Below are 22,322 nucleotides of genomic sequence, written 5' to 3' on the forward strand. Positions count from 1 at the left end.
AATTTATATTATTATGTATAAATACACATCATTTTTATACTTCACATGAAACAGAAGCACCAAGAACATTTAGAAGAATATATAAGAATTTATAATTATTGAGCTGTATGCAGTGTAATACAATTTAATAACTGCAAGAGGAAATTTTTTCTAAAATAAATTCAGCGCAAAGAACTTTTGAATGGACACAATGAGTTAAACTTGCGTTTTTTCTAGTAATCGATCTCTTATTAATCAAATTTCAAAAGTTTTGATATCAGTTTATCTCTTTATGAAGAAAGAATAAGTTGAACTCCCTGTTCTGGAATATCTAGTACCAGAGTTTAGATCTGATATCCTGCTCTGATATAGCTAGTACCAGAGTTCTGATCTGACATCCTGTTCTGGTATATCTAGTACCAGAGTTCTGATTTAATATCCTGTTCTGGTATATCTAGTTCCAGAGTTCTGATCTGATATCATGTTCTGGTATAGCTAGTACCAGAGTTCTGATCTGATATCATGTTCTGGTATATTTAAATTTCTAAGATACATCTTCATATCTTGAACTTGTCCCGGAGGCCCGCAGAGATAGGCAATTATTCTAGATCCGGCATCCTCCGATATTCTACATAAAAGTTGAACTTAAAATGAAAAAAATGTTGCAGCATTAACCCCCCCCCCCCTCCTCTTTTAAGGTTGAAATACAAGCCAGTTCAAAACCAACATTTAATTTTTTTCTTTCAGATCATCTAAAGGGGTTTATTGGGAGCAGGAAAAATTCTAACAATTTCTTTTTTATACAATATTGAATATCGATGTTTTTATTCCTTCCCATTGCTTCATTAGAGTATTTCAATCAAGCGATACAGTATTTTCACTGTGTTTCAGAGCTAAATTTAAAAAATGAATCTAGTTGTTATCAGTAGTTATAAGTAAAAAAACACCGCCTAAGACTTCATGAAGTTTGAAGAAATCCTCCAAAAAAACATTTTTTCCTTCCGAGCTGCATGTGAGAAAAGGAATTTGAAGAACAGAAACTTTTTAATTCAATCTTCTTTCCTTTCCGCTAGAATATCCTGGTTAATCCGTCCTGTGTATCCTGGTCCTGGTCTTGTAACGAAATTATCTGTGTAAAAGTTTGAAAACTCTCTGGATACAGAATTTATCTCCGGTTGGAACAACAGCTCCTTGTCGGACACCGCAGAATACAGCAATCTAGATTAAGTTTTACCTACTTAAAGCTTCCATGTATTTAAATATGTATCTGTAATTGTAACAAATGTTTGTATGTCCTGAAATGGGTCCTTAATTTGCATTTTTAATATGTGGCCTTGAAGAGCGTTTTTACAGTATATCTCCAATGTTTGTCCTCAATGTACCTTTTAAGTATGCCTCCTAACTGTTTGTCCTTAATGTACCTTTTCAATATGCCTCCTAACTGTTTGTCCTCAATGTTTGTCCTTAATGTACCTTTTCAATATGCCTCCTAACTGTTTGTCCTCAATGTTTGTCCTTAATGTACCTTTTCAATATGCCTCCTAACTGTTTGTCCTCAATGCTTGTCCTTAATGTACCTTTTCAATATGCCTCCTAACTGTTTGTCTTGTCCTTAATGTACCTTTTCAATATGCCTCCTAACTGTTTGCCCTTGATGTTTGTCCTTGATGTGCCAACCCATTGTGCAACCTCATTGTGCCGCTGTGCGTGCTCAAATATATGTCCTCAATGTGCCTCCTCGTGGTGTGTACTCGATGTACAGGGTTGCTCACAAAGGATGAGACTGTAAAGACGACCCAAAACTATAAAAATATGGCGATTTAAAGCTTGACTTAAAGGTTTCTGGATTTAATTAAGCATTGTGATGGTTCACTTAATGATTAAGCACAGAAATAATTCATTTTTTGTCCCACAAGAAATCCTGAATGCAAGAAAATGGACTTAACATATTTCATACAATCGTCACTGAAGTCTCATAATTTGTAGGTAACCCTGTATATCCCCATTGTGCGTTTTCAATGAGCGTTCTAAATGTGCGTCCATAATGTGCCTTCTCATTGTGCGTCCTCAATATGCCTCTACATTCTTCATTGAGCGTTTTCAAAAAACGTACTCAATGAACGTTCTCAATGTGATGTGTCTATTCATGGTTAATCCTTGCCGTGCCTACTCATGGAGCCTCGTCACTGTGCCACTGCGCTTTCTCAAATGTATGTCCTCAATATGCCAATGCGTTTTCAACCATAATGTGCGTCCAAAAACAAAAAAAACTACACACAAACGGTGTGATTATCATTTATTATTCATTATTAATTTTTGATACTATTTAAATATAAAGGTGTATTTTTAGCTTCACGCTCAAACATTTAATATGATTCGGTGGAGTAAAATTCCTTGAACATCTGATGATAAAAAAATATAAATTATAATTTCTTTTCAATAAAATACATATTTATAAGAAGAATTTCTACCTTGTTTTAATAGGTTTAATTGAAGCATTTTCCGCGCATAAATCCCGGGCCTAGATTCAAACAATCAAAATAGTTTCGAGACAATTATTGTAGATCATTTTGTCGACGTATTTTCAGGAAACCATTTAAACGGCAACCTTTAAAACCTGAATAACAATGAGAAAAATATTGTTGTGTTAAAATTCACTAATTCCTTCATTGTAGTTGTTGCATAAATTAAAAGCAATTTTGAAAATGAACCGCAATTGAAAATAAATATTTTTTAGTTAAAAAAATAACGATATCTCATTCCTTCTTGATCAGAAAAGATTTAAAGGGTACAGTTGTGAAACGAACATTCAACTCTTTAAACTACGCCTACAATCCCTTTAAAATTTTACTTGCTAACTGACCGTTCTGTTCATTAACGGCATTTTCTGTTTTTTCTCAAAGTTTTCGTTCGTTAACGATCTCAATTTTATTAACGCCAAAAGAAAAATTAATGAAAATTGTTGTTATCTTACACAACCGTTCGTTCTTCTGATACAAATCGTATTTTTTTCAAGATTAACGGTTTTTGCCGTTCGTTAACAGAGCGTTGCCCAGCTCTAATTATAATTAATATTTAAAATTTGCCTGAAACCAGATGGAGAGAAGAGGATTGATTCCAACTCCTCCCGCAATGAGAAGAAGGGAGTGGGGGCCTGATATTAAGGGCATTAAAGGGATTGGTCACGTGTTTTCAATTGTACTCATAATAATCAATTATCACCGCTCACGATGATCCGTAGGGCCAATATCAACGAAACTTATCATTGTTTTTTTGCCTTGTAAATTTTTTCGGCGTGTTTCGTAAATATATTTTTAAGTAACATCTTATGCATTAAGCAAAAAAGTTCAAATCTAGAAATTAATTTCATAAAAAAATATGTTGAGAAGCACACAAAAAATATTCAGAAAAGCAGGGACATTTTTCTGCTCCTTGGTATCAGGATGAATCATGAAAAACCATTACAGATTTCAGAGAGCAAAATTAGTTTTTGGGGTACTTCATTTTTAAAAAGGGTTTAATTTTTAAAAGGGAGACACTCCCCCCTTCCTCCTGTAAACGCCCTTGCCTGATATGTCTGGTGTAGGATAATAGAAATCTCCTCCAAACCGTACAGAAACCTAGAGAAAGCTATTTATCCAAGATTTATAAAAAATTTGCCAACTCGTCAAATTAACCTCTTTTTTTTGTAGAATTAGTGGAACGCCTTTTGTCTGGGAGAGGGGGGGGGGTAAGTTTTAGACATTAACTGGCAAAAATTCCCTCATTTTTTATACTTATTTCCTAATAATCATTTCCATAAAATATATTTCCCTTCATTAATAAAAGAATAAACTAAAAATAAGCTTCCCTTGTCCCCCTGGCTAGCCTGGTTGTGTACCCAGGCTGCTGGGGGCCAGGTAGAAGATTTGACCGCTAGCTCCAGCTCTCCGGTCCTACCGGTCAACACATTTTAAAAAATTCATAAAACGATGATTCAAATTTTAATTCAATCTATTAAAAAGACTGTTTTAGGGATCTCAAGTAAGAACCAGAAAGCGGTGAATTTCTTCGTCGTTTATTTTTTTCAACTAGAAAACAAAGAACAAAGACAGAAATTGTTATATATTATTATCTAATGATTAGGAAACCTTGATTGACCTTCCTAGAAAACGAGGTAGGACTATTCCACATTGAAAACCCGCCAACCTGAATATAAAATTCAAAAATATTAAAGGGACTCGAAGCGTTATTTCAAGTGACCCTCCGTGCAAAGATAGCAATGCCCGATTTACATTGGTAGCCTTGAAACATTAATCTGATCAGAAATATAAAGGACAATGTCGTTTTTTTTTACTCGAAAAGTGTTAAATTTTGTGAATACATTCTTTCTTAAAAGCAAGAAATGCAAAAGTAACTTTTACTAAGAATGAAAAAAATCTCAGACAAAGCTTTTCAGAAACCATTGTAAATCGGGCACTGCCATCTTTGCAGTGAGGGTCACATGAAATTCCACTTACAGTGCCCTTTAGTAAGGTAAATAAAATAATTTAAGGCATATTCAATAAAAATAGCAAATGATATATAAAGGGGAGTATAATTCCCCCTTGAAATTACATTTTCTCAGAATATATTTTATTGTGTTTATTGTGTTTTTCTCAGAATATATGATGTGTTTTTATTGGATAAAATTAATTACTTTAAAGAAAAAACAAAATCCCCGGGGGGGGGGGATCTTGCAAATATGACTCCTAGATAAATCTTGATACACTATACTACTTCTACCTGTTCTACTCCGGGTATAAAGAAATCCACCCATTGTCCGGCCCTGAAATAATAATAATCATTAGAAGTTAATTGCATATATATGTTTTCAATTAAAGATTTATGGCAATAAAAATAAATAAACCAATAATTTTTCTAACAAATGTATTTTATCGTCTTTTCGAATACAATTTTTGAATTTCTTTTTCAAGTTTAAATTAATTATATTATTCAAGTTTCCAAAGCGAAATTATTTTTACCTGAAAGAAGAAGTATTTTTTTCTTTATCTACCGTTAATGTAAGTGTCCGAACGGTTGGAGATATATCCTTGATTTTGGACACCCTTGCCAACAAAATATCATTGGATCTAAAGTTATCCATCGTGTGTTCAATATGTATCTTCTTATCCATCTTCCCCACGCTAGAATGCAGTAGTCGAACCGGTTGAAAACCCGCCATAAGTTTGGAGCAAAATCCGCGAAACTGCATATTTTTGAGTACTTTCCTACTTTTACTTTAAGTCATATTTCTCTGAAAAAATTGAATTCAGGTGTTGAGTATTGTTAAAAAAATATTAAGTTAGGTGGGCTCAACGATTCAATTTTTTTTTCAGAAATCAGAATTGTATTTTATTAACGTGTACTAAGTGTATAAAAACAAGCTCGTGGAAAATATGTTAACAAAATTAATATCTATCTAATAGTGTCTACAGTTACTACATAACAACTATAACAGGTTCTTATAAGACTTGATAATGCACTTGAAGCACAGAAACTGCAATATTAATGGCACTGGTCAACTTTATTACTTTCTTTGCATAGATTTGATTCCTTTCAAGTAAAGATATATATCGTTTTATTCTGTTAGTTTCTGAATCTTTTTGACTTATTGATGGCTAAAAAAAGAATTTTAGAGTTTTATAATTCAAAATTGGAAAGTCTTATAGTTTATCTTAACGAGGGGGGTTGGGGAAGACGATCCACGCCCGTTTTAACTCCGACCCACAGATGACGTCACAAAATGGGATTTGCGGCATGCTCTTACCCCTATGCCATCCGACCCTCACCCATTTTAAATAAATCTGTAAGGCATCTATTTCATAAGTAAAACCATTGAACCACTTGTTTACTCCGATTGCGGTTTTTATACTTCCCATTTTTTGTGCAAAAAAATCATTTGAATTCTAAAAAAAACTTTGTTTCAAATATTCTATTTGATGATGGATCAANAGTACGTACGGGCATAATATGATGGATTCATGGTTGTTGGTGATATGAGAACTGATGGAGGGTGTGGTGGTGTTGGTGAAGGGGGTGGACGGGGTGGTTATAAGGATGTAAAAGATCAAATCACACTGGTCTATGAATACTGGATGATGGTTCAGGAACCGTTATAACTCATCCTTGAACTCCTCATCATCAATCTCTTCTATATCATCTGCCTCTTCTTTCTCTTCACCCAGTCCAAGCTGGACTTCTGAAAGAAAAATTGATTTCCAGAATGATCAGATTATTCAATGATGCTTTTATTTTAATAAAATTTAACAATAAAATTAGCAATTTATCATTCATTAATCATCATAGAAACAAAAAAATTAACATGTATCAATCTGCAATTTTGTTTTCAAAGTGGAAAAAATCAGATATTTTCAGGGGGGAAAGAAATAAAAAAAAAGTAAATTGAAAAAGTGTAAAAGGGGAAGAAGAAAAAAGTGTTATCCAAAAAACCCAGAAAAAAAGGAAAATTTTTTAATTAATTTTTAATTTTCTTCCCAAAACTAGGAAAATCAGGGAAAAAAATTTAATTTTATTTGAAAATTTCTCCCCCTATAGTTTCTTAAAATCAAAAGAGGAAAGTATTCAATTTAGATTGAATTCTCTTCTCCATAGGTTTCCTGTAAAACCAGAATAGGGAAGGTGATTCAGCATAAATTGAAGTGTCCGGATGAATTAACTTGAAGTGTCCGGAAAAATCAAAAAAGTTTAAATTAAAGTTTCTCAAGATAAATTCTCTTCCCCGGAAGGTTCCCAAGAAAATCAATAAAGGAAAAAAAATAAAAGAAATTTGGATTAAAATATACATTTTCTTTAAATAAATTTTCCTGTAAAGGGAAGTTTTACTCTTTTGTTACTTAAAACACTACTAAATTTGGTTTTATTCACAAAAAAAACAAATAATATTCACTCAATTAAATAGATTTAAATAAGATTATTTAAATCTATTACCCATTTCGCGAACACTCCCTTTAAGAATACTAACCTGCTGATGATATTCTTGTGTTTGTATCTCGTATTCTCTGTGGTACCCTAGCTAGGTAGTTTGTGTACGGGGATCCCAGATAAACCCATCTATACAGTGTACACTAGATATTTGTTACTACTGGGGTAGTTTGTGTACACTTGATATATATTACTAGTGGGGTAGTTTGTGACTTGATATATATTACTAATAAGGTAGTTTGCGTACACTTGATATTTGTTACTAGTGGGGTAGTTTGGTTACTCTTGATATATGTGACTAGTGGGGTAGTTTGGTACACTTGATATATGTTACTAGTGGGGTAGTTTGGTTACTCTTGATATATGTTACTAGTGGGGTAGTTTGGTTACTCTCGATATATGTTACTAGTGGGGCAGTTTGGGTACACTAAATATATATTACTAGTGGGGTAGTTTGGTACACTTGATATATGTTACTAGTGGGGTAGTTTGGGTACACTAAATATATATTACTAGTAGGGTAGTTTGTGTACACTTGATATATGTTACTAATGGGGTAGTTTGTGTACGGCTATCCCAAGTAAACCCATCTATACAGTGCACACTTGATATATCTTTCTAGTGGGGTAGTTTGGGCAGACTTGATATAGGTTTCTAGAGCATTCCCGTAGTTCTACCAGTTCNCACTTGATATATGTTACTAATGGGGTAGTTTGTGTACGGCTATCCCAAGTAAACCCATCTATACAGTGCACACTTGATATATCTTTCTAGTGGGGTAGTTTGGGCAGACTTGATATAGGTTTCTAGCAAGGTAGTTTGTGTACACTTGATATATGTTACTAGCAAGGTAGTTTGTGTACGGGTATCCCAGGTAAACCCATCTATACAGTGCACACTTGATGTATGTTTCTAGTGGGGTAGTTTGTGTACACTTGATATGTTTTACTAGTGGGGTAGTTTTTGTACGCTTTATATATGTTATTATTGGGGTTGTTTGTGTATGCGTATCCCAGGTATACCCATCTATACAGTGCACACTTGATATATGTTACCAATTACGCATACAGTCCCTTTAAACATTACAATGTTGGCTTTACATATAAACAGTACCTTTAAACACTTAAATGTTGTCTTAACATACAGTCCCTTTAAACATTACCTATCTAACACAACAGCTTCTGATATAAATCTGACTGCACCATTGGTAGAGTGGAGGGAGGATATAATATCACCAGTTTTACCATCAACCTTTAGTTACAAAATTTATGTATATTTGTCATTTGGTAAACATCTTTATAACGGGGGAATATTTTTTTTAATAATTAACATCCCCCTGGGGCCGGGGGGGGGGCGAATGATTTTTTTAGTCTGGGGAATGAATTTGAAAAATTGATAATTTTAACCCAAAATTTAATTTTTTCAACATAATTCAGCGGATGAAAACCTACCCGCTTTAATTATTATTTAAACACGCCAGAGAAAGTAATTTTTATTTGAGCTTTGAGTTTTATAACGGTTTCTTGCATATTATTCTAAAAACTTGATTAACAAGAATTAAAGGGACTGTCGGAAGTAATTCATCGAAAGAGTTGCATGCACGACTTCTACCGAAACCCTCATGAACGACTCAAACCGGAACCCTCATGCACGACTCAAACCGGAACCCTCATGCACGACTCAAACCGGAACCATCATGCACGACTCAAACCGGAACCCTCATGCACGACTCAAACCGAATCCCTCATGCACGACTCAAAACGGAACCCTCATACAAGACTCAAAACGGAACCCTAATGCACGACTCAAACGCAACCCTCATGCACAACTCAAAACAGAACCCTCATGCACGACTCAAAATGTAACCCTCATGCACAACTCAAAATGGAATCATCATGCACGACTCAAACCAAAACCCTCATGCATGACTCAAAACGGAACCCTCATGTAAGACTCAAAACAGAACCCTCATGCATGACTCAAAACGGAACCCTCATGCACGACTCAAGAAACCTCATGCATGACTCAAGAACCCTCATGCACGACTCAAGAACACTCATGCACGACTAAAGAACCCTCATGCACGACTCAAGAACACTTATGCACAACTCAAAACGGAACCCTCATGCACGACTCAAGAACCCTCATGTCCAAGTCAAAACGGAACCCTTTTATTTTTTGATTAAGTAAAAATTATGAGTTATTCTTATTTTCATATCTAAAAAGTGACTTTTCTCAATTGAGGGTCACTTGTAATTAGGTGGCCAGTTCCCTTTAAGAGGCTTTTCCTACCTCTACTACCAAACCATATGGTCTGGTAAGATGAGCAAACGGTTCAAGATTGCCACACCAATATTCAAATTGAAGACTAGCACTTGTTGGAAACACCTAAAATAAAATGAATAATGAAAGTGGAAAAATTTATAATAACCGGTTATCATATTTATTGGGACACCCTGTTTCCAGTTGATTTTAATCAAAAGAGCCTTTTTCATAATCTAAATAACAGCATTAATAGTCACCATATTATATGATTAGTAAATAAGTATCCAAACTATTTGAAGAATTAATCATATCATCAATAGTTATAATATTTCTAAATATTTAATTAATAAACATTCAAATTATGACAACGATAATTACATATTAATTTTGAATAAATAATGATTTTTATTTCAGGGGAAAAAGTTCAAAACCGTGATTTGGCCCAAACAAACACTCAGCGTCAGGTTTGGAACAGAAGCACGGTTTGCAACTAGCGTCCCCTGTATAATGATTACCAGGTTTAATAGTTTCGATGGAATAAGAACCATACACACGAGCCTAAACAGACAAAAAACATAATTGTTCTGATGAAATGGGTAAAATTATGTTGCAATAAATATGTATCTCTTCATTACAAGGATGCAATAAATATATTATACATATAGGAAGGAATTTATTTTCTATTTAATAAATTTCTGAGTAAAAATTATCAAAAAGAATGAAAAAAGTTAACTTTTGATGTCAAATTTTTATTTTTTCCCCACAAATCATCACAACCCCCCCCCCCTCTGTAGTTCTGAAAAATATACAGTATTCACCTCTGAGAGAAACCCAAACCGATTAATTATTCTCTGGCATTGGAAAAATAAAAATTGAACCCAATTAACGTATTCATAAAAACTAGTTTCTGGTCTTTTGTCGATTTTTTCGTGGATTTCGAAAAATCAAAATATTTTTTTGCAATTTTTTAAATTCATAAACGTTCCCGGATACAAGCAGACAGACAAGCAAAGTATAAATAATGCAGGGCGAACTTCTATTTTAACTTTAAAAGTTGTTTAATCTTTCAGAATTTTCTGTTCGATTAAACAAAAACAAACCTTTGGGAGGATTTACAATTTTTATTCGCAGATTTTCAAAATTTTAAGAAAATTTAATTTTTTTGGAGAATATTTTTTGAAATTCTGAGCATTCCTTGGGGGTCAGTGAGGTACCACGCAAAGTTTACGGACACAAACAGACAGACAAACTTATATATATATATATATAAGTCCCCTGTCCTCTGTCTACGCCCCTGATAAGATAAGGGGAAAGAATTGAGCATTTTCCCTGTTCCTCATTGATTGAAAGAATACAGGTGCAAAGTTATTATCCGTTACCTATATTATTACAAAAGTTATTATAAATTACTGGTCCTTTCAAGTTAAAATAAAAGTTAACAATGTAATTCTGGGAATGCATTCAAATATGTATATATATATATATATATATATGAACATGATTCTCTTCCATTACTTAATACTTTCCAGATAATAACAGTTTTTAGTTTTTTTTTTACCTTGAAATAAATTTTCTAAGAATATTATGGGGAGCAACTAACTCCAGAATATGCCAGGTTCCCGGTAGCCTGAACAATGTATATTTTTTATTTTTTTTCATTTTTGTTATTTTTTTAAAAATTTCTTTCTAGTTAAAAACAAATTATATAAAATGTTGAGATTAGAGAGACTTTTGTCTTAATTTCAAGTGATCCAGGATCCTCCGTTTAAAGAAAGGTATCGACTTTTACATATATTTTTATCTGATCAATAATGTGAAATAATTTATATAGTCATTTATCTAACTTGAAAAAGGGATATTTTCTCCTTATTTTCGCACTCGTTTCACTAACCAGAAATCCGAAAATATTTTTAAATTTAAATAAAATTAAAAATAACCATATTAAAGGGACTGTAAAGAACAATCAAAGTCAATGGCAGTGGCAGTGCAGTATACTGGACACGTGATTTCCATCTGTATCACGTGCCAACGATACTGCAATACCATTGGCTGAAGTTCTGGTGACGTAATACGGACTATATGGACATTAATATATAATAATATTTTGAATTATATCTATTAAAAATGCAAAATAAAATTTAAAAAATATAATAGGAGAAAGCCTGAGATTCTTAGGCTCCTGTGGGATATCGTCGTTTTCAGATCAGTTGCGTATTGGTTGAATATGATCTGTTTAATACTACAACTTTTATACAAAATTGCATATATATGAATTTTCGTATAAAGACACAGTTTTATATCAATTTCTCGAGACAGGAACTTCAGATAGACGTTTTATATGAATTGTTTAACGCCTGAGATTCTCAAGTGTCATCCTATACCCACTTTCATTTTTCCTTTACAGTCCCTTTATAAAGGGTAGGCATAGATATTGGATATATCATGCATTCTTTATCAAACAAGGCTTTTAAGGGTCGTCAATCAAACATGAATCTATAAACTACTCTGAAGTCCCTTTAAGTTCAGTTCGGGAGTTTTTAGTCCGGTTCATAAATATTTAATTACTAATTTTTTTAAGTAGAATTTCTGAAATGATGTAAAAATGATATTATCAAATTTTAGCTTTTCCTACCTTGGTCCTATGAGTCCAACATAGTAATTACCGCGATCATTTAACTGAAAATATATAAATAATGGTTTCGAATGGTTTACTAAAATAGGACAGTAGGAGAATACATCTACACTTGCAGTATATTAATCAAATATCTGCATGCTTTTGACAGTGTTCCTGGCCTACACATAAGTAAAGGATTAGTGTACATTAGTACACTGTGATCTTCTTGATTCCCTCTCTTGGACTTAGCTTTCTCTGTGACTTTGGCTTATTTCTAGAAGCACTGCGTCCTTGAGTTTCAACACTGTGATCTTCTTGATTCCCTCTCTTGGATGTAGTTTTCTCTGCGGCTTTGGCTTATTTCTTGGAGCACTGTGTCCTTGAGTTTCAGACACTTAGCTGTTTAATAATACCTTCGGCCCGATCCTTTCTTGTCTTCTCTAATTTCTTTAAGTTGACAAAGATGGATAGTTCTGCCAGTTTTGATTATTAAAAACTGTATTTTTTGTAATCCTTTTGATCTTTGCTTTATTTTATGAGATGCTCTATAAATCTTAACAATTTTACTACTAAGCAATGTAGTGCAGAGGTACCTTTATATTGTCAGGTAGTCCAGGCAGAGAGTTTACCAGTACTTTTACCTCTCCTGACCTCTCACCTTAATTTTAACAAATCATGATTGGCTCTTCATTAACCCGCATTCTTAGTAGAAGGGGAGTCTGGGCATTGACAAGGTACATTTTATTTGATCTTTAATTATTATTATTATTATATTTAAAGGCATATCTATTTAGTATATAAATCAGGTTTGTCCGATCATAACTCAGGAACCTCTAATCCGATTTCCCTAAAATTTTGATTGGGGAACTTGGAAGAGCCACAAGAATGTTCTTAGCTTGGTTTTGAACTTCAAGTTGAGTGGGTCGACTTTTAGAGCGAAAATTTAGTTTCCAGGTAAAATCGACCAATTGCGGTTAAACGGCGGGAGTAACTATGAGTAGTACCCTGGGCAACGCTGGGTTCCCAAGCTAATATACATATATAGAGATCATATCTTCCAACTAAGAAAAGAGGTTAAAAGTGATTTTGAAAAAACGAATTTGCAACTAATTCCCAAAATTCCATTTTCCCAACTTGTTAACAGTAATTATGTCCCTTAAGTTAAGATATGTTTCAGGCAATGGCCTGTGACTGGAATATACTATGGACAGATAGCTCTGTGTCCGGGGTAGAGCGCTGCTGCTTTGGCATTTTTTTAAATGAACTGTAATTGCAATTTCAAGTGACATTCCATTCCAACTTCTCGTTCACAAGCATTCTCTTTAAGACTTTGTTCCTTCATATTGTTGCTAAACAATAAATGCACAAGTCACTTTATAGAGAATCCACCAGTGCTAATGATCCGTTGGATCCGCAAGATTTTGGCTGCCTGGATCCGGATCCGCAAAAATGTGCGGATCCATGGATCCGGATCCGAGAGGCAAAATATAAACCAAAAACGGCAAAATTTTCTAATTGGTACATTAAGTTTTAGCTTAAAAATAAGCAAAAAACTATAAGACAAAAATTTGAAGATTCTGCGTGGTTAAAAATTCAGTAATTTTTTAAAGAAATAACCTGGATCCGGATCCATTTTTTTCCAGTGCAGATCAAGATCCGCATAAAAATTAAATGGATCCTAAGCACTGGAATCCGCAGTAAAAAATAACCAACTTTCATGAAGAAGATGATCTCATCCATTTTTTATCGTACTAAGCTTTTAAGGGTACCGGCGTGAATCAAGTCATGCTACTTGATATTATTTTATCAGTCACTATCATTGGCTCTTGCTAAATTGTATACATTGTAAAGGAGTCCTTGATATACCTGTCAAGTAATATTTATGTATTCTGGCTCTTCCAGTTTCTGTAAACAGTATATAATCTTCCTCAGGGCTTAGTTCCAGACCATTAGCAAAGTTAATCTCTTCTACTAGCACCTAGACAGTACACAGTACAATATCATTAGCAAAGTTAATCTCCTCTACTAGCATCTACACAGTACAAGACCATTAACAAAGTTAATCTCCTCTATTAGCATCTACACAGTACAAGACCATTAAAAAGGTTAATCTCCTCTTCTAGCAACTACACTTAATCAATACCCTTGAATTTTCTGAATATATATATATTTTCAAAATTACCCCCTTTCTTTCCCCCCCCCTGGATTGGTGATATGATTTTGGATGATCTGGTGAGAAAAAATGAAAAATTGGACCATCTCCTCAACTTTTAATCATTCTTTTTGATACTTTTTACCCAAACATTTTTTGATTTTCCTCTAAAAATCATTTATTTTCCCCAATTCAGGAAAAAAAAAATTTTCAAAAGGGGGAGGGAGAGAAAAATGCCCCCCTGCCTGATAATCCTGAATATCCTGTTACCTGGGTTTCTCGTGTCTCTAAGTCGAACTTGAGAATACGACCGGAGGAATCAGACAACAGCTCAAACATACTATCCCTGCATTTAGTAATGTGCATTTAGTTGCTTCGCTTTTGGGTCCCTTTTTTCTAAATTTTTCCTTTTAGGGTCAAAATTTGGTATAAATTAGGAAGAGAACATTTTCTTAAAATTGTTTTATTTTAATTATTGCTCTTTATGTCAAACAACGACCCAAAAACGACCCTAAAACGTCCTTAAAACGACCCTAAAACAATGCCAAAAAAACGGTTATATAACGATCGTTTTTTTATATCATTTTTCCATTTTTTCTTTTGGGATAAAGATATTGCAAAGTTTAACAAACGTACAAACTTTAGCAAAATAGATTAGAAATATTGTAAGTTCTATTTTTATACTGTTAAGAATTAAAATTTTAGAAACGAAATTCATCTCCTTCTTTGATGGCATGTTCGGATTTAAATCTCAATAATATGGTCCCTTCCCAATGCCAAAAATAATCAGTTATATAACGATTTTTTTTATTGGGAAAGATATTGAAAAGTTTAACGAAAGCCCAAACTTTAGCATAAAACATTAGAAATATTTTGAAGAAAATCATCTCCTTCTTTGATGGCATGTTCGGATTTAAATCTTATCCCAACAATATCCCTTCCCTCTTAGGTGGAAATAAGAGAAAATCTGCTCCTCTTGTTGCTTATTGACAATTGTGCATGCCACTGTTGCTTGAAATTTCGTCATCAGTCCCATTAAATTGCTTCTCTTTTATAATCATGGTTGATTTACCTAAGTGGAAATCTGGTGCTGGAGACTGAAATATAAACGCTTCTACCATCTTTTCCTTAACACAATCAATCAATCAATCAATCAATCAATCAAACATTCAATCATTCAATCAATCAACCAACCAATCAATCAATTAAACTATCAATAAATTAAACTATCAATCAATTAATCAATCAATCAGCCGATAAGCCAATCCTTTATTAATTTTTATGTATGATGACGTAATAATACGATATAATACTAGGTGGTACAGTGTCCCATATCATATCGGATTATCACCAAGTTTAAAGCCAAAATACAAAAAAAAATAGTATTTAATGCATGCAAATTCTTTTATTTAGCAATTTTTTAAAATGAAATGATTCAATCTTTTCATATTTCTTGATTTGTCCATAAAATCGCAATTAAGAGCAACAAACGATCTAATATAATCTGGGACACCCTGTATATAAAAGATTTTAATCGCTGGATCCAAAATTTTAGGAACTTTCATTAATAGAGGAACTTTCATTTATATTATGTTACCTATTTTGAAAGAAAGGGGTGTTAATTTCGATGAATATGAATATGTGAGTTCCTACCTACAGCAACTGAATTGAACAGAAGATTTCTAGATCCGTTGACAACAGTTTCAGGGCTTATCAACTGCTCATAAGAGACCTACAACAGTTTTTCAGGGCTTATCAACTGCTCATAAGAGACCTACAACAGTTTCAGGGCTTATCAACTGCTCATAAGAGATCTACAACAGTTTCAGGGCTTATCAGCTGCTCATAGGAGATCTACAACAGTTTTTCAGGGCTTATCAACTGCTCATAAGAGATCTACAACAGTTTCAGGGCTTATCAGCTGCTCATAGGAGATCTACAACAGTTTTTCAGGGCTTATCAACTGCTCATAAGAGATCTACAACAGTTTCAGGGCTTATCAGCTGCTCATAGGAGATCTACAACAGTTTTTCAGGGCTTATCAACTGCTCATAAGAGATCTACAACAGTTTCAGGGCTTATCAGCTGCTCATAGGAGATCTACAACAGTTTTAGGGCTTATCAACTGCTCATAGGAGACCTACATCAGTTTCAGGGCTTATCAGCTGCTCATAGGAGATCTACAACAGTTTTAGGGCTTATCAACTGCTCATAGGAGACCTACATCAGTTTCAGGGCTTATCAGCTGCTCATAGGAGATCTACAACAGTTTTAGGGCTTATCAACTGCTCATAGGAGACCTACATCAGTTTCAGGGCTTATCAGCTGCTCATAGGAGATCTACAACAGTTTTAGGGCTTATCAACTGCTCATAGGAGACCTACATCAGTTTCAGGGCTTATCAGCTGCTCATAGGACACCTACAACAGTTTCAGGGCTTATCAACTGCTCAAAAGAGACCTACATTGGAAGTTATTTGAACAAACTTCTAAACGATAAATTAAAGAGAATGTAATAAACTGAAAATAATATTTGTATGCGTGAGCTTGTGCCCACACCCCTTAATTAAAATAAACTATTAAAGTTAAAAAAGAGAATATTATTGTTGTGAATTCAAGTGACTAAAAACTTTCCTGTAGAAAAAAAATGATCTATTTTAAAAAAGAAAACATTGAAATATTCCTTATTCTTGAAAAACTAAATATTTCAATGGTACCGTATTGAATCGGGCATGCTACCAGAAAGAGGGGTCACTTGGAATTACACTGACACTCCCTTTAAAATTATTCTCTGTTCGCGGGGAATTTAGCTGATCTCTCATTCGTCAAATCCTCGAAAAAATGTACCAATCAAATATCTAAGGTTTAGTCGTGGATCAAAGAATTTTAATAACTTTTCAATTAATTAGAAATTAAAGTAAGAAACTTTTGTCGTAATATATATAGATCCACTTAATTAGGGAAATGCTTGATTGATTGATACCTACAAACATTTATCTGGCAAATGAAATAAATTTCGATAGTTTAAAAATTGTTTAATTTTGGCATTTTCCTTCATTGCTGCTTCAAAAGAAATCCAGAAGTCCTCCCTTTGAAAGAGAAACACACATAAAATGATTAATTTTCAAAACAACATGGATATCTCATTCATACCTGATCAGAATCGTACAATGGGCATGCCATTTAATAAAAGGAGGGTCATTTGAAATTACGTCTACAGTCTGCTGTCCCTTTAAATATCAAAAAAGTATATTTACCCTATTAAACTCCTTGTATTCAGTTATTCTGCCCAAATTCTCGTCAGTTCTGAAAACAAACATTCACATTTTTATTTTCTTCTACCTGTATAAATCTATGCGATATTTACTTATAACTGTCTAAATCTAGGAGATATTTACTTCTACCTGTCTAAATCTATGAGATATTTTCTTCTACCTGTCTAAATCTATGAAATATTTACTTCTACCTGTCTAAATCTATGAGATATTTTCTACTACCTGTCTAAATCTATGAGATATTTTCTACTACCTGTCTAAATCTATGAGATATTTTCCTGTCTAAATCTATGAGATATTTTCTTCTACCTGTCTAAATCTATGAGATATTTTCTACTACCTGTCTAAATCTATGAGATAAAGACCAAAAGTTGCATCACAGACAAGAAGGCGACCATCAGGAATGAAAGCTAAACCTAAAGGTCTTCCACATCTAAAAACAAGTCCAGAAATATTATTTTATTTTAACAAAATCTGGAAATATTTAACTGTACTGAACTTTATTCAGAACTTTTGAGTTAAGAATCTCGGTAACAATCATTAATCTCCATCTTCTGCAGGCAAGCGGATTGATTTAAATTCTCTTTGAAATCCCATGGTGGTCATACCCTGCAGGTATAATTATAGTTGAGGGATCAAGCAACTACTCTTTAATTTAAAGTGCCCACATTGGATATCGAGATCAAAAGTTTAAGATTAACAATACTTCATACAAAAGTGTCGACCCTAGAACTGATTTAAAAATGTTAAAGTCATTCTCTCTCATCGTTGGGAGCTTAACTTTAACCCCTGGTCAAAAGTTTGTGAGGTTGGTGATTAACTGATTTCGATTAATTTAATCTTTTTCTAAAGTTTCTACTCATTCCAGTTCCTTAACTTATATTTCAAGAACAATTTAATTGTTAAATAGTTTTGTCACAGAACCTTAAATAATAATTTTAACTCCAGAACTAACATTAATTATAACATGTTTAATTTTGTCAAAATTAATGAGGAGTCCCAGAACTATCTCAGTATCTATATACACATGTTCCCTCTAGCCGGCCAAACGGAAAAACCGAATGGGCGGAAGTTTTTTTTGACACTCATAGGCTAAAATTTGTTTTTTCAATTTTCAATTTTTTAAAGCGGGCAACGCCGGAATCTTCAGCTAGTATATAATATATATGAACTTACTTGAAATCAAAGATATCATGAATGAAACAATTCCTGTGTAAAGATATCCGTCTTTAATAGCAAATGACTCAGGGCCCTGGAAAAAAAAGATATTAAATCCAAGATTTTTCTTTTACTTGTTTTGACGAATGGCCATCGATTGTAAAAATCAAATTTAATAGAATTTAGACAGACTGAAGTCTAGATGAATCCCATGTTCAAATGTGTGAGTGTTTTTTTTTTTTTTTTTTTTTTATTGCTTAAACACTTGCTCATCCCATTTATTTCTTTGTCGTTTTTAAACACTTAATTTTTGAAAATAAAAACATGCTTTATATATTTTACTGTTACTTTCTTTAAACTTGAACAATATCTATATGCAATGATTTATTTAATGTGTCAAGATGTCAACAACATTTAAAACATTACTATTCATTTTTAGGTGAAAACTAAACAAATAGTTCCATGCATAACGCAACATTTGAATCCCCTTCGCANCGCCCCTGGATATTATAAAAATCTGGATATTATAAAAATCTGCATAATCCCTGTAATTAAGTAATTACACGAAATTAATAAAAACAAGAAAAAATGTTGAATATTTGTTTTGGTTAAACGAAATATCAAAACTTAAAAAAATATTGAGTCCATTTATTAAAGAACAAATCCAGATCCTTTTCCAACTGAACTATATTTAAGGCATTGGTAAAACAAAATTCTTTTTTTTCTTTTTGTTACTTAAACTTAAATCTTTAACAGATACCTAACTATCTATAAGTAGGAGGTCAGTTTGTTTGTGTGTATGTCTAATCATAACCTATACACCCCTTGACCTATTTGCCTTAATTTTAAAAATTCTAAGTTGAGTGAATAGATTTTTTCAGAAAAAGTTTAGTTTGCAAGCAAGGCTAGGTCCCAAAAGCAGCGAAGGACAATTTAGAGGTCAATAAAGAGGTCAATCTAGAGGTCAAAAGAGGTCCATATAGAGGTCAATATAGAGGTCAATATTGAGGTCAATATAGAAATCAATATAGAGGTTAATATAGAGGTCGAAAGAGGTCAATATGAGGTAAAAATAGAGGTTACTATAGAGGTCAAAATAGAGGTCACTATAGAGGTAAAAATAGAGGTAAATATAGAGGTCAATAGAGGTCAATATAGAGGTCAATATGGAGGTCAATATAGAGGTCAATATAGAAGTTAATATAGAGTTTAATATAGAGGTCAATATAGAGATCGAAAGAGGTCAATATGAGGTAAAAATACAGGTCACTATAGAGGTAAAAATAGTAGTCATATATTTTATATAAATATAGAGGTTAATATAGAGGTCAATATAGAGGTTAATATAGGGGTCAATATAGAGGTAAATATAGAGGTCAATATAGAGGTCGAAAAAGGTCAATATAGAGGTCAATATAGAGGTCAATATAGAGGTCAATATAGAGGTCGAAAGAGGTCAATATGAGGTAAAAATACAGGTCACTATAGAGGTAAAAATAGTAGTCATATATTTACCTTAATCTGGTTTTCGAAGAGTTTATCAACAATATTTAACTTGTCATTTTTCTCCAGAGGTCCAGCCCAGGCTGGAGACCCAGGAAACTCAAACTAGATTATTTTATCAAAGTTTTGATTTGAAAGGGACAATAATGCTTGATCACAACGGTATCACACTTAACTAAGCTTTCGGTGCGTTCTGCAGTAATCTGCAGTAATCTGCAGTAAACTGACAGAAGATATTGTAGCGTTTATAAGCTTTGTCTGATTAAGTATGAAAAAGATAAAAAAGTTTTGAATCGCCATCTTAGCGTTCAGTCCCTTCATACATAGATTACTAGATTATTTATCAAAATTTTAATTTGAAATGCTTGATCACAGTGTACTGCAGTAATCTGCAGTACACTGACCGAAGATATTGTAGCGTTTAGTGGACAGTGGTACCCTTATATGCTTTGTCTGATCAAGTAAGAAAAATACATATATTTTAGTCAAATAATTTTTCCATATCAAATAAATACCCCTTAATATTGCAATTGTACTAGTTTGCATGTGAAAATTAGAACAAGGTATAATAACAAATCTAAAAAAATGTAATACAAAAATAATAAGAAGGAGGACATTAAATTCCCCTAAAAATCATATATATTTCCCAAATTCAGCGAAAAGAACTAAAAAAAAAGGCATATATATAATGTTTGCATAAAATTTACATTTTCATATTTTTTAGTTGTAAAATTGTAGATTTTGATGTTTATCGTTTCCTATTCTAGCCACGGGGGTGATAGATAGATCATCAGAATCTATTCTAGCAATAATTCCAGACATCAACCCTAGGGTTTAATGTTTCGTTCAATCAATCTATCAATCAACCAATCAAAACGAAAACAAAAAACAATCAAGCAATTAATCAACCAAAACGAAGACAAATAAAAATCAATCAATCAAACAAAAATAAGAAAAAATACAATCAATCAATCAATTTTCTTTTCAATTTGACAACATCCATTAAAAAATAATTCATCAACAAGATATCATGAATGAAACAATTCCTGTGTAAAGATATCCGTCTTTAATAGCAAATGACTCAGGGCCCTGGAAAAAAAAGATAATAAATCCAAGATTTTTCTATTACTTTGTTTAGGCCATCGATTGTAAAAAATCAAATTTAATAAAATTTAGACGTCTAGTTGAATCACTTGTTTAAATGTGTGTGGGTTTTTTGTGGTTTTTATTGCTTAAACACTTGCTCATCCCATTTATTTCTTTGTCGTTTTAAACACTTAATTTTTGGAATAAAAACATGCTTTATATATTTTACTTTTACTTTCTTTTAACTTCTTTTTAATACAGAATATTTTTTATTTTCGTAAACATATTTAATTTTACAACATTTTACATATATTGTTACTAATGTTTAAATGTGTGTGGTTTTTTTGTTTGTTTTTATTGCTTAAACACTTGCTCATCCCATCTATTTCTTTGTCGTTTTGAAACACTTAATTTTTGAAAATAAAAACATGCTTTATATATTTTAATGTTACTTTCTTTTAACTTCTTTTTAATACAAATTTTTTTTATTTTCGTAAACATAGTTAATTTTACAACATTTTACATATATTGTTACTAGGTAAAAACGAAATAGGCATTTACAATATAATTTGGCTATTCTTTCACAGCTAGTATTACAGTTAATAATTTCTTTTAACTTGAACAATATCTATATGCATTGATTCATTTAATGTGTCAAGATGTCAACAACATTTAAAACATTACTATTCATTTTTAGGTGAAAACTAAACAAATAGTTCCATGCATAACGCAACATCTGAATCCCCTTCGCAACATTTAAGCACCCCTGGAAAGAAGAAGGAAAAATCAAGCCCCCCACCCTGGACAAATTCCTGTGTACGCCCCTGGATATCATAAAAAACTGCATAATCCCTGTAATTAGACAAAATTAATAAAAACAAGAAAAAAATGTTGAATATGTGTTTTGGTTAAAAGAAATATCAAAACTTAAACATTGAGTCCATTTATTAAAGAACAAATCCAGGTTCCAGATCCTTTTCCAACTAAATTGGATTTAAGGCATTGGTGAACAAAAAGTTCTTTTTTTTACTTACACTTAAATCTTTGACAGAGACCTAATTATCTAGAAATATGGTGGTAGGTCAGTTTGTTTGTGTGTATGTCTAATCATAACCTATACACCCCTAGACCTATTTGCCTCAATTTTAAAAATTCTAAGTTGAGTGAATCGATTTTTTCAGAAAAAGTTTAGTTTGCAAGCAAGGCTAGGTCCCGAAAGCAGCGAAGGACAATTTAGAGGTCAATATAGAGGTCAATATAGAGGTCAAAAGAGGTCAATATGAGGTAAAAATACAGGTCACCATAGAGGTAAAAATAGTAGTCATATA

The 22,322-nt window shown here is 32.7% G+C and overlaps 3 protein-coding genes and 1 long non-coding RNA gene across 6 annotated transcripts; all 4 read right to left on the reverse strand.

Moving 5' to 3' along the window:
* Positions 1-2: 2 nt before the first annotated feature.
* On the reverse strand, positions 3-5,941 carry LOC111705172 (oxidoreductase NAD-binding domain-containing protein 1). Of its 3 annotated transcripts, XM_023477633.1 has the most exons (10): positions 5,853-5,941; positions 4,983-5,497; positions 4,744-4,786; positions 4,124-4,167; positions 3,830-3,914; positions 3,548-3,599; positions 3,066-3,133; positions 2,451-2,500; positions 1,042-1,197; positions 4-607 (listed from the first exon to the last, which is right to left on the reverse strand). In XM_023477633.1, exons 2-10 carry the CDS (start codon positions 5,210-5,212, stop codon positions 475-477), a joined length of 861 nt encoding a protein of 286 aa, XP_023333401.1. In that variant the 5' UTR covers positions 5,213-5,497; positions 5,853-5,941; the 3' UTR covers positions 4-474. The 3 variants fall into 3 exon arrangements, with proteins under 3 accessions (XP_023333402.1, XP_023333401.1, XP_023333403.1); XM_023477634.1 differs by lacking the exon at positions 3,830-3,914 and having other exon boundaries at positions 3-607; positions 4,120-4,167; positions 4,983-5,941; XM_023477635.1 differs by lacking the exons at positions 4-607; positions 1,042-1,197 and adding an exon at positions 2,259-2,381 and having other exon boundaries at positions 4,983-5,941.
* On the reverse strand, positions 1,256-1,578 carry LOC111705174 (uncharacterized). The gene is made up of 2 exons (XR_002765959.1): positions 1,453-1,578; positions 1,256-1,400 (listed from the first exon to the last, which is right to left on the reverse strand). It is a non-coding gene; the product is annotated as an uncharacterized LOC111705174 (long non-coding RNA).
* A 41-nt stretch (positions 5,942-5,982) lies between the features above and the next one.
* LOC111705175 (adipocyte plasma membrane-associated protein) lies at positions 5,983-17,702 on the reverse strand. Its single transcript, XM_023477639.1, has 14 exons — positions 17,588-17,702; positions 17,230-17,278; positions 15,627-15,705; positions 15,046-15,100; positions 14,244-14,319; positions 13,688-13,799; positions 12,415-12,479; positions 11,840-11,883; positions 10,766-10,834; positions 9,723-9,765; positions 9,235-9,330; positions 8,105-8,193; positions 6,983-7,071; positions 5,983-6,199 (listed from the first exon to the last, which is right to left on the reverse strand). The coding sequence occupies exons 5-14, from the start codon at positions 14,310-14,312 to the stop codon at positions 6,114-6,116; spliced, it is 762 nt and encodes a 253-aa protein (XP_023333407.1). The 5' UTR covers positions 14,313-14,319; positions 15,046-15,100; positions 15,627-15,705; positions 17,230-17,278; positions 17,588-17,702; the 3' UTR covers positions 5,983-6,113.
* A 440-nt stretch (positions 17,703-18,142) lies between these two features.
* On the reverse strand, positions 18,143-20,013 carry LOC111705167 (uncharacterized; the record flags this gene model as incomplete). Its single annotated transcript, XM_023477629.1, is given in 3 exon segments — positions 18,143-18,171; positions 18,424-18,499; positions 19,921-20,013. Coding segments are annotated over 3 exon segments (198 nt in total), but the record flags the coding sequence as incomplete, so codon positions are not given.
* Positions 20,014-22,322: the final 2,309 nt, after the last annotated feature.

This window comes from Eurytemora carolleeae, unplaced genomic scaffold, assembly GCF_000591075.1.
Source record: "Eurytemora carolleeae unplaced genomic scaffold, Eaff_2.0 scaffold564, whole genome shotgun sequence".
NCBI lineage: Eukaryota > Metazoa > Arthropoda > Copepoda > Calanoida > Temoridae > Eurytemora > Eurytemora carolleeae.

What these genes read in the sequence shown, in the direction of transcription:
- LOC111705172 (XM_023477633.1), bottom strand. Translation starts at nt 5,212, where the DNA reads ATGCAGTTTCGCGGATTTTGCTCCAAACTTATGGCGGGTTTTCAACCG. An exon ending in AAAAATACTTCTTCTTTCAG is followed by an intron (nt 4,787 to 4,982) that starts GTAAAAATAATT and finishes TTATTATTTCAG; the next exon opens with GGCCGGACAATGGGTGGATT. An exon ending in TCCTACACCAGACATATCAG is followed by an intron (nt 3,134 to 3,547) that starts GCAAGGGCGTTT and finishes CCTTAATATCAG; the next exon opens with GCCCCCACTCCCTTCTTCTC.
- LOC111705175 (XM_023477639.1), bottom strand. Translation starts at nt 14,312, where the DNA reads ATGTTTGAGCTGTTGTCTGATTCCTCCGGTCGTATTCTCAAGTTCGAC. An exon ending in ACATAAATATTACTTGACAG is followed by an intron (nt 12,480 to 13,687) that starts GTATATCAAGGA and finishes GTTAAAATTAAG; the next exon opens with GTGAGAGGTCAGGAGAGGTA. An exon ending in CTTAGAAAATTTATTTCAAG is followed by an intron (nt 9,766 to 10,765) that starts GTAAAAAAAAAA and finishes TTGTCTGTTTAG; the next exon opens with GCTCGTGTGTATGGTTCTTA.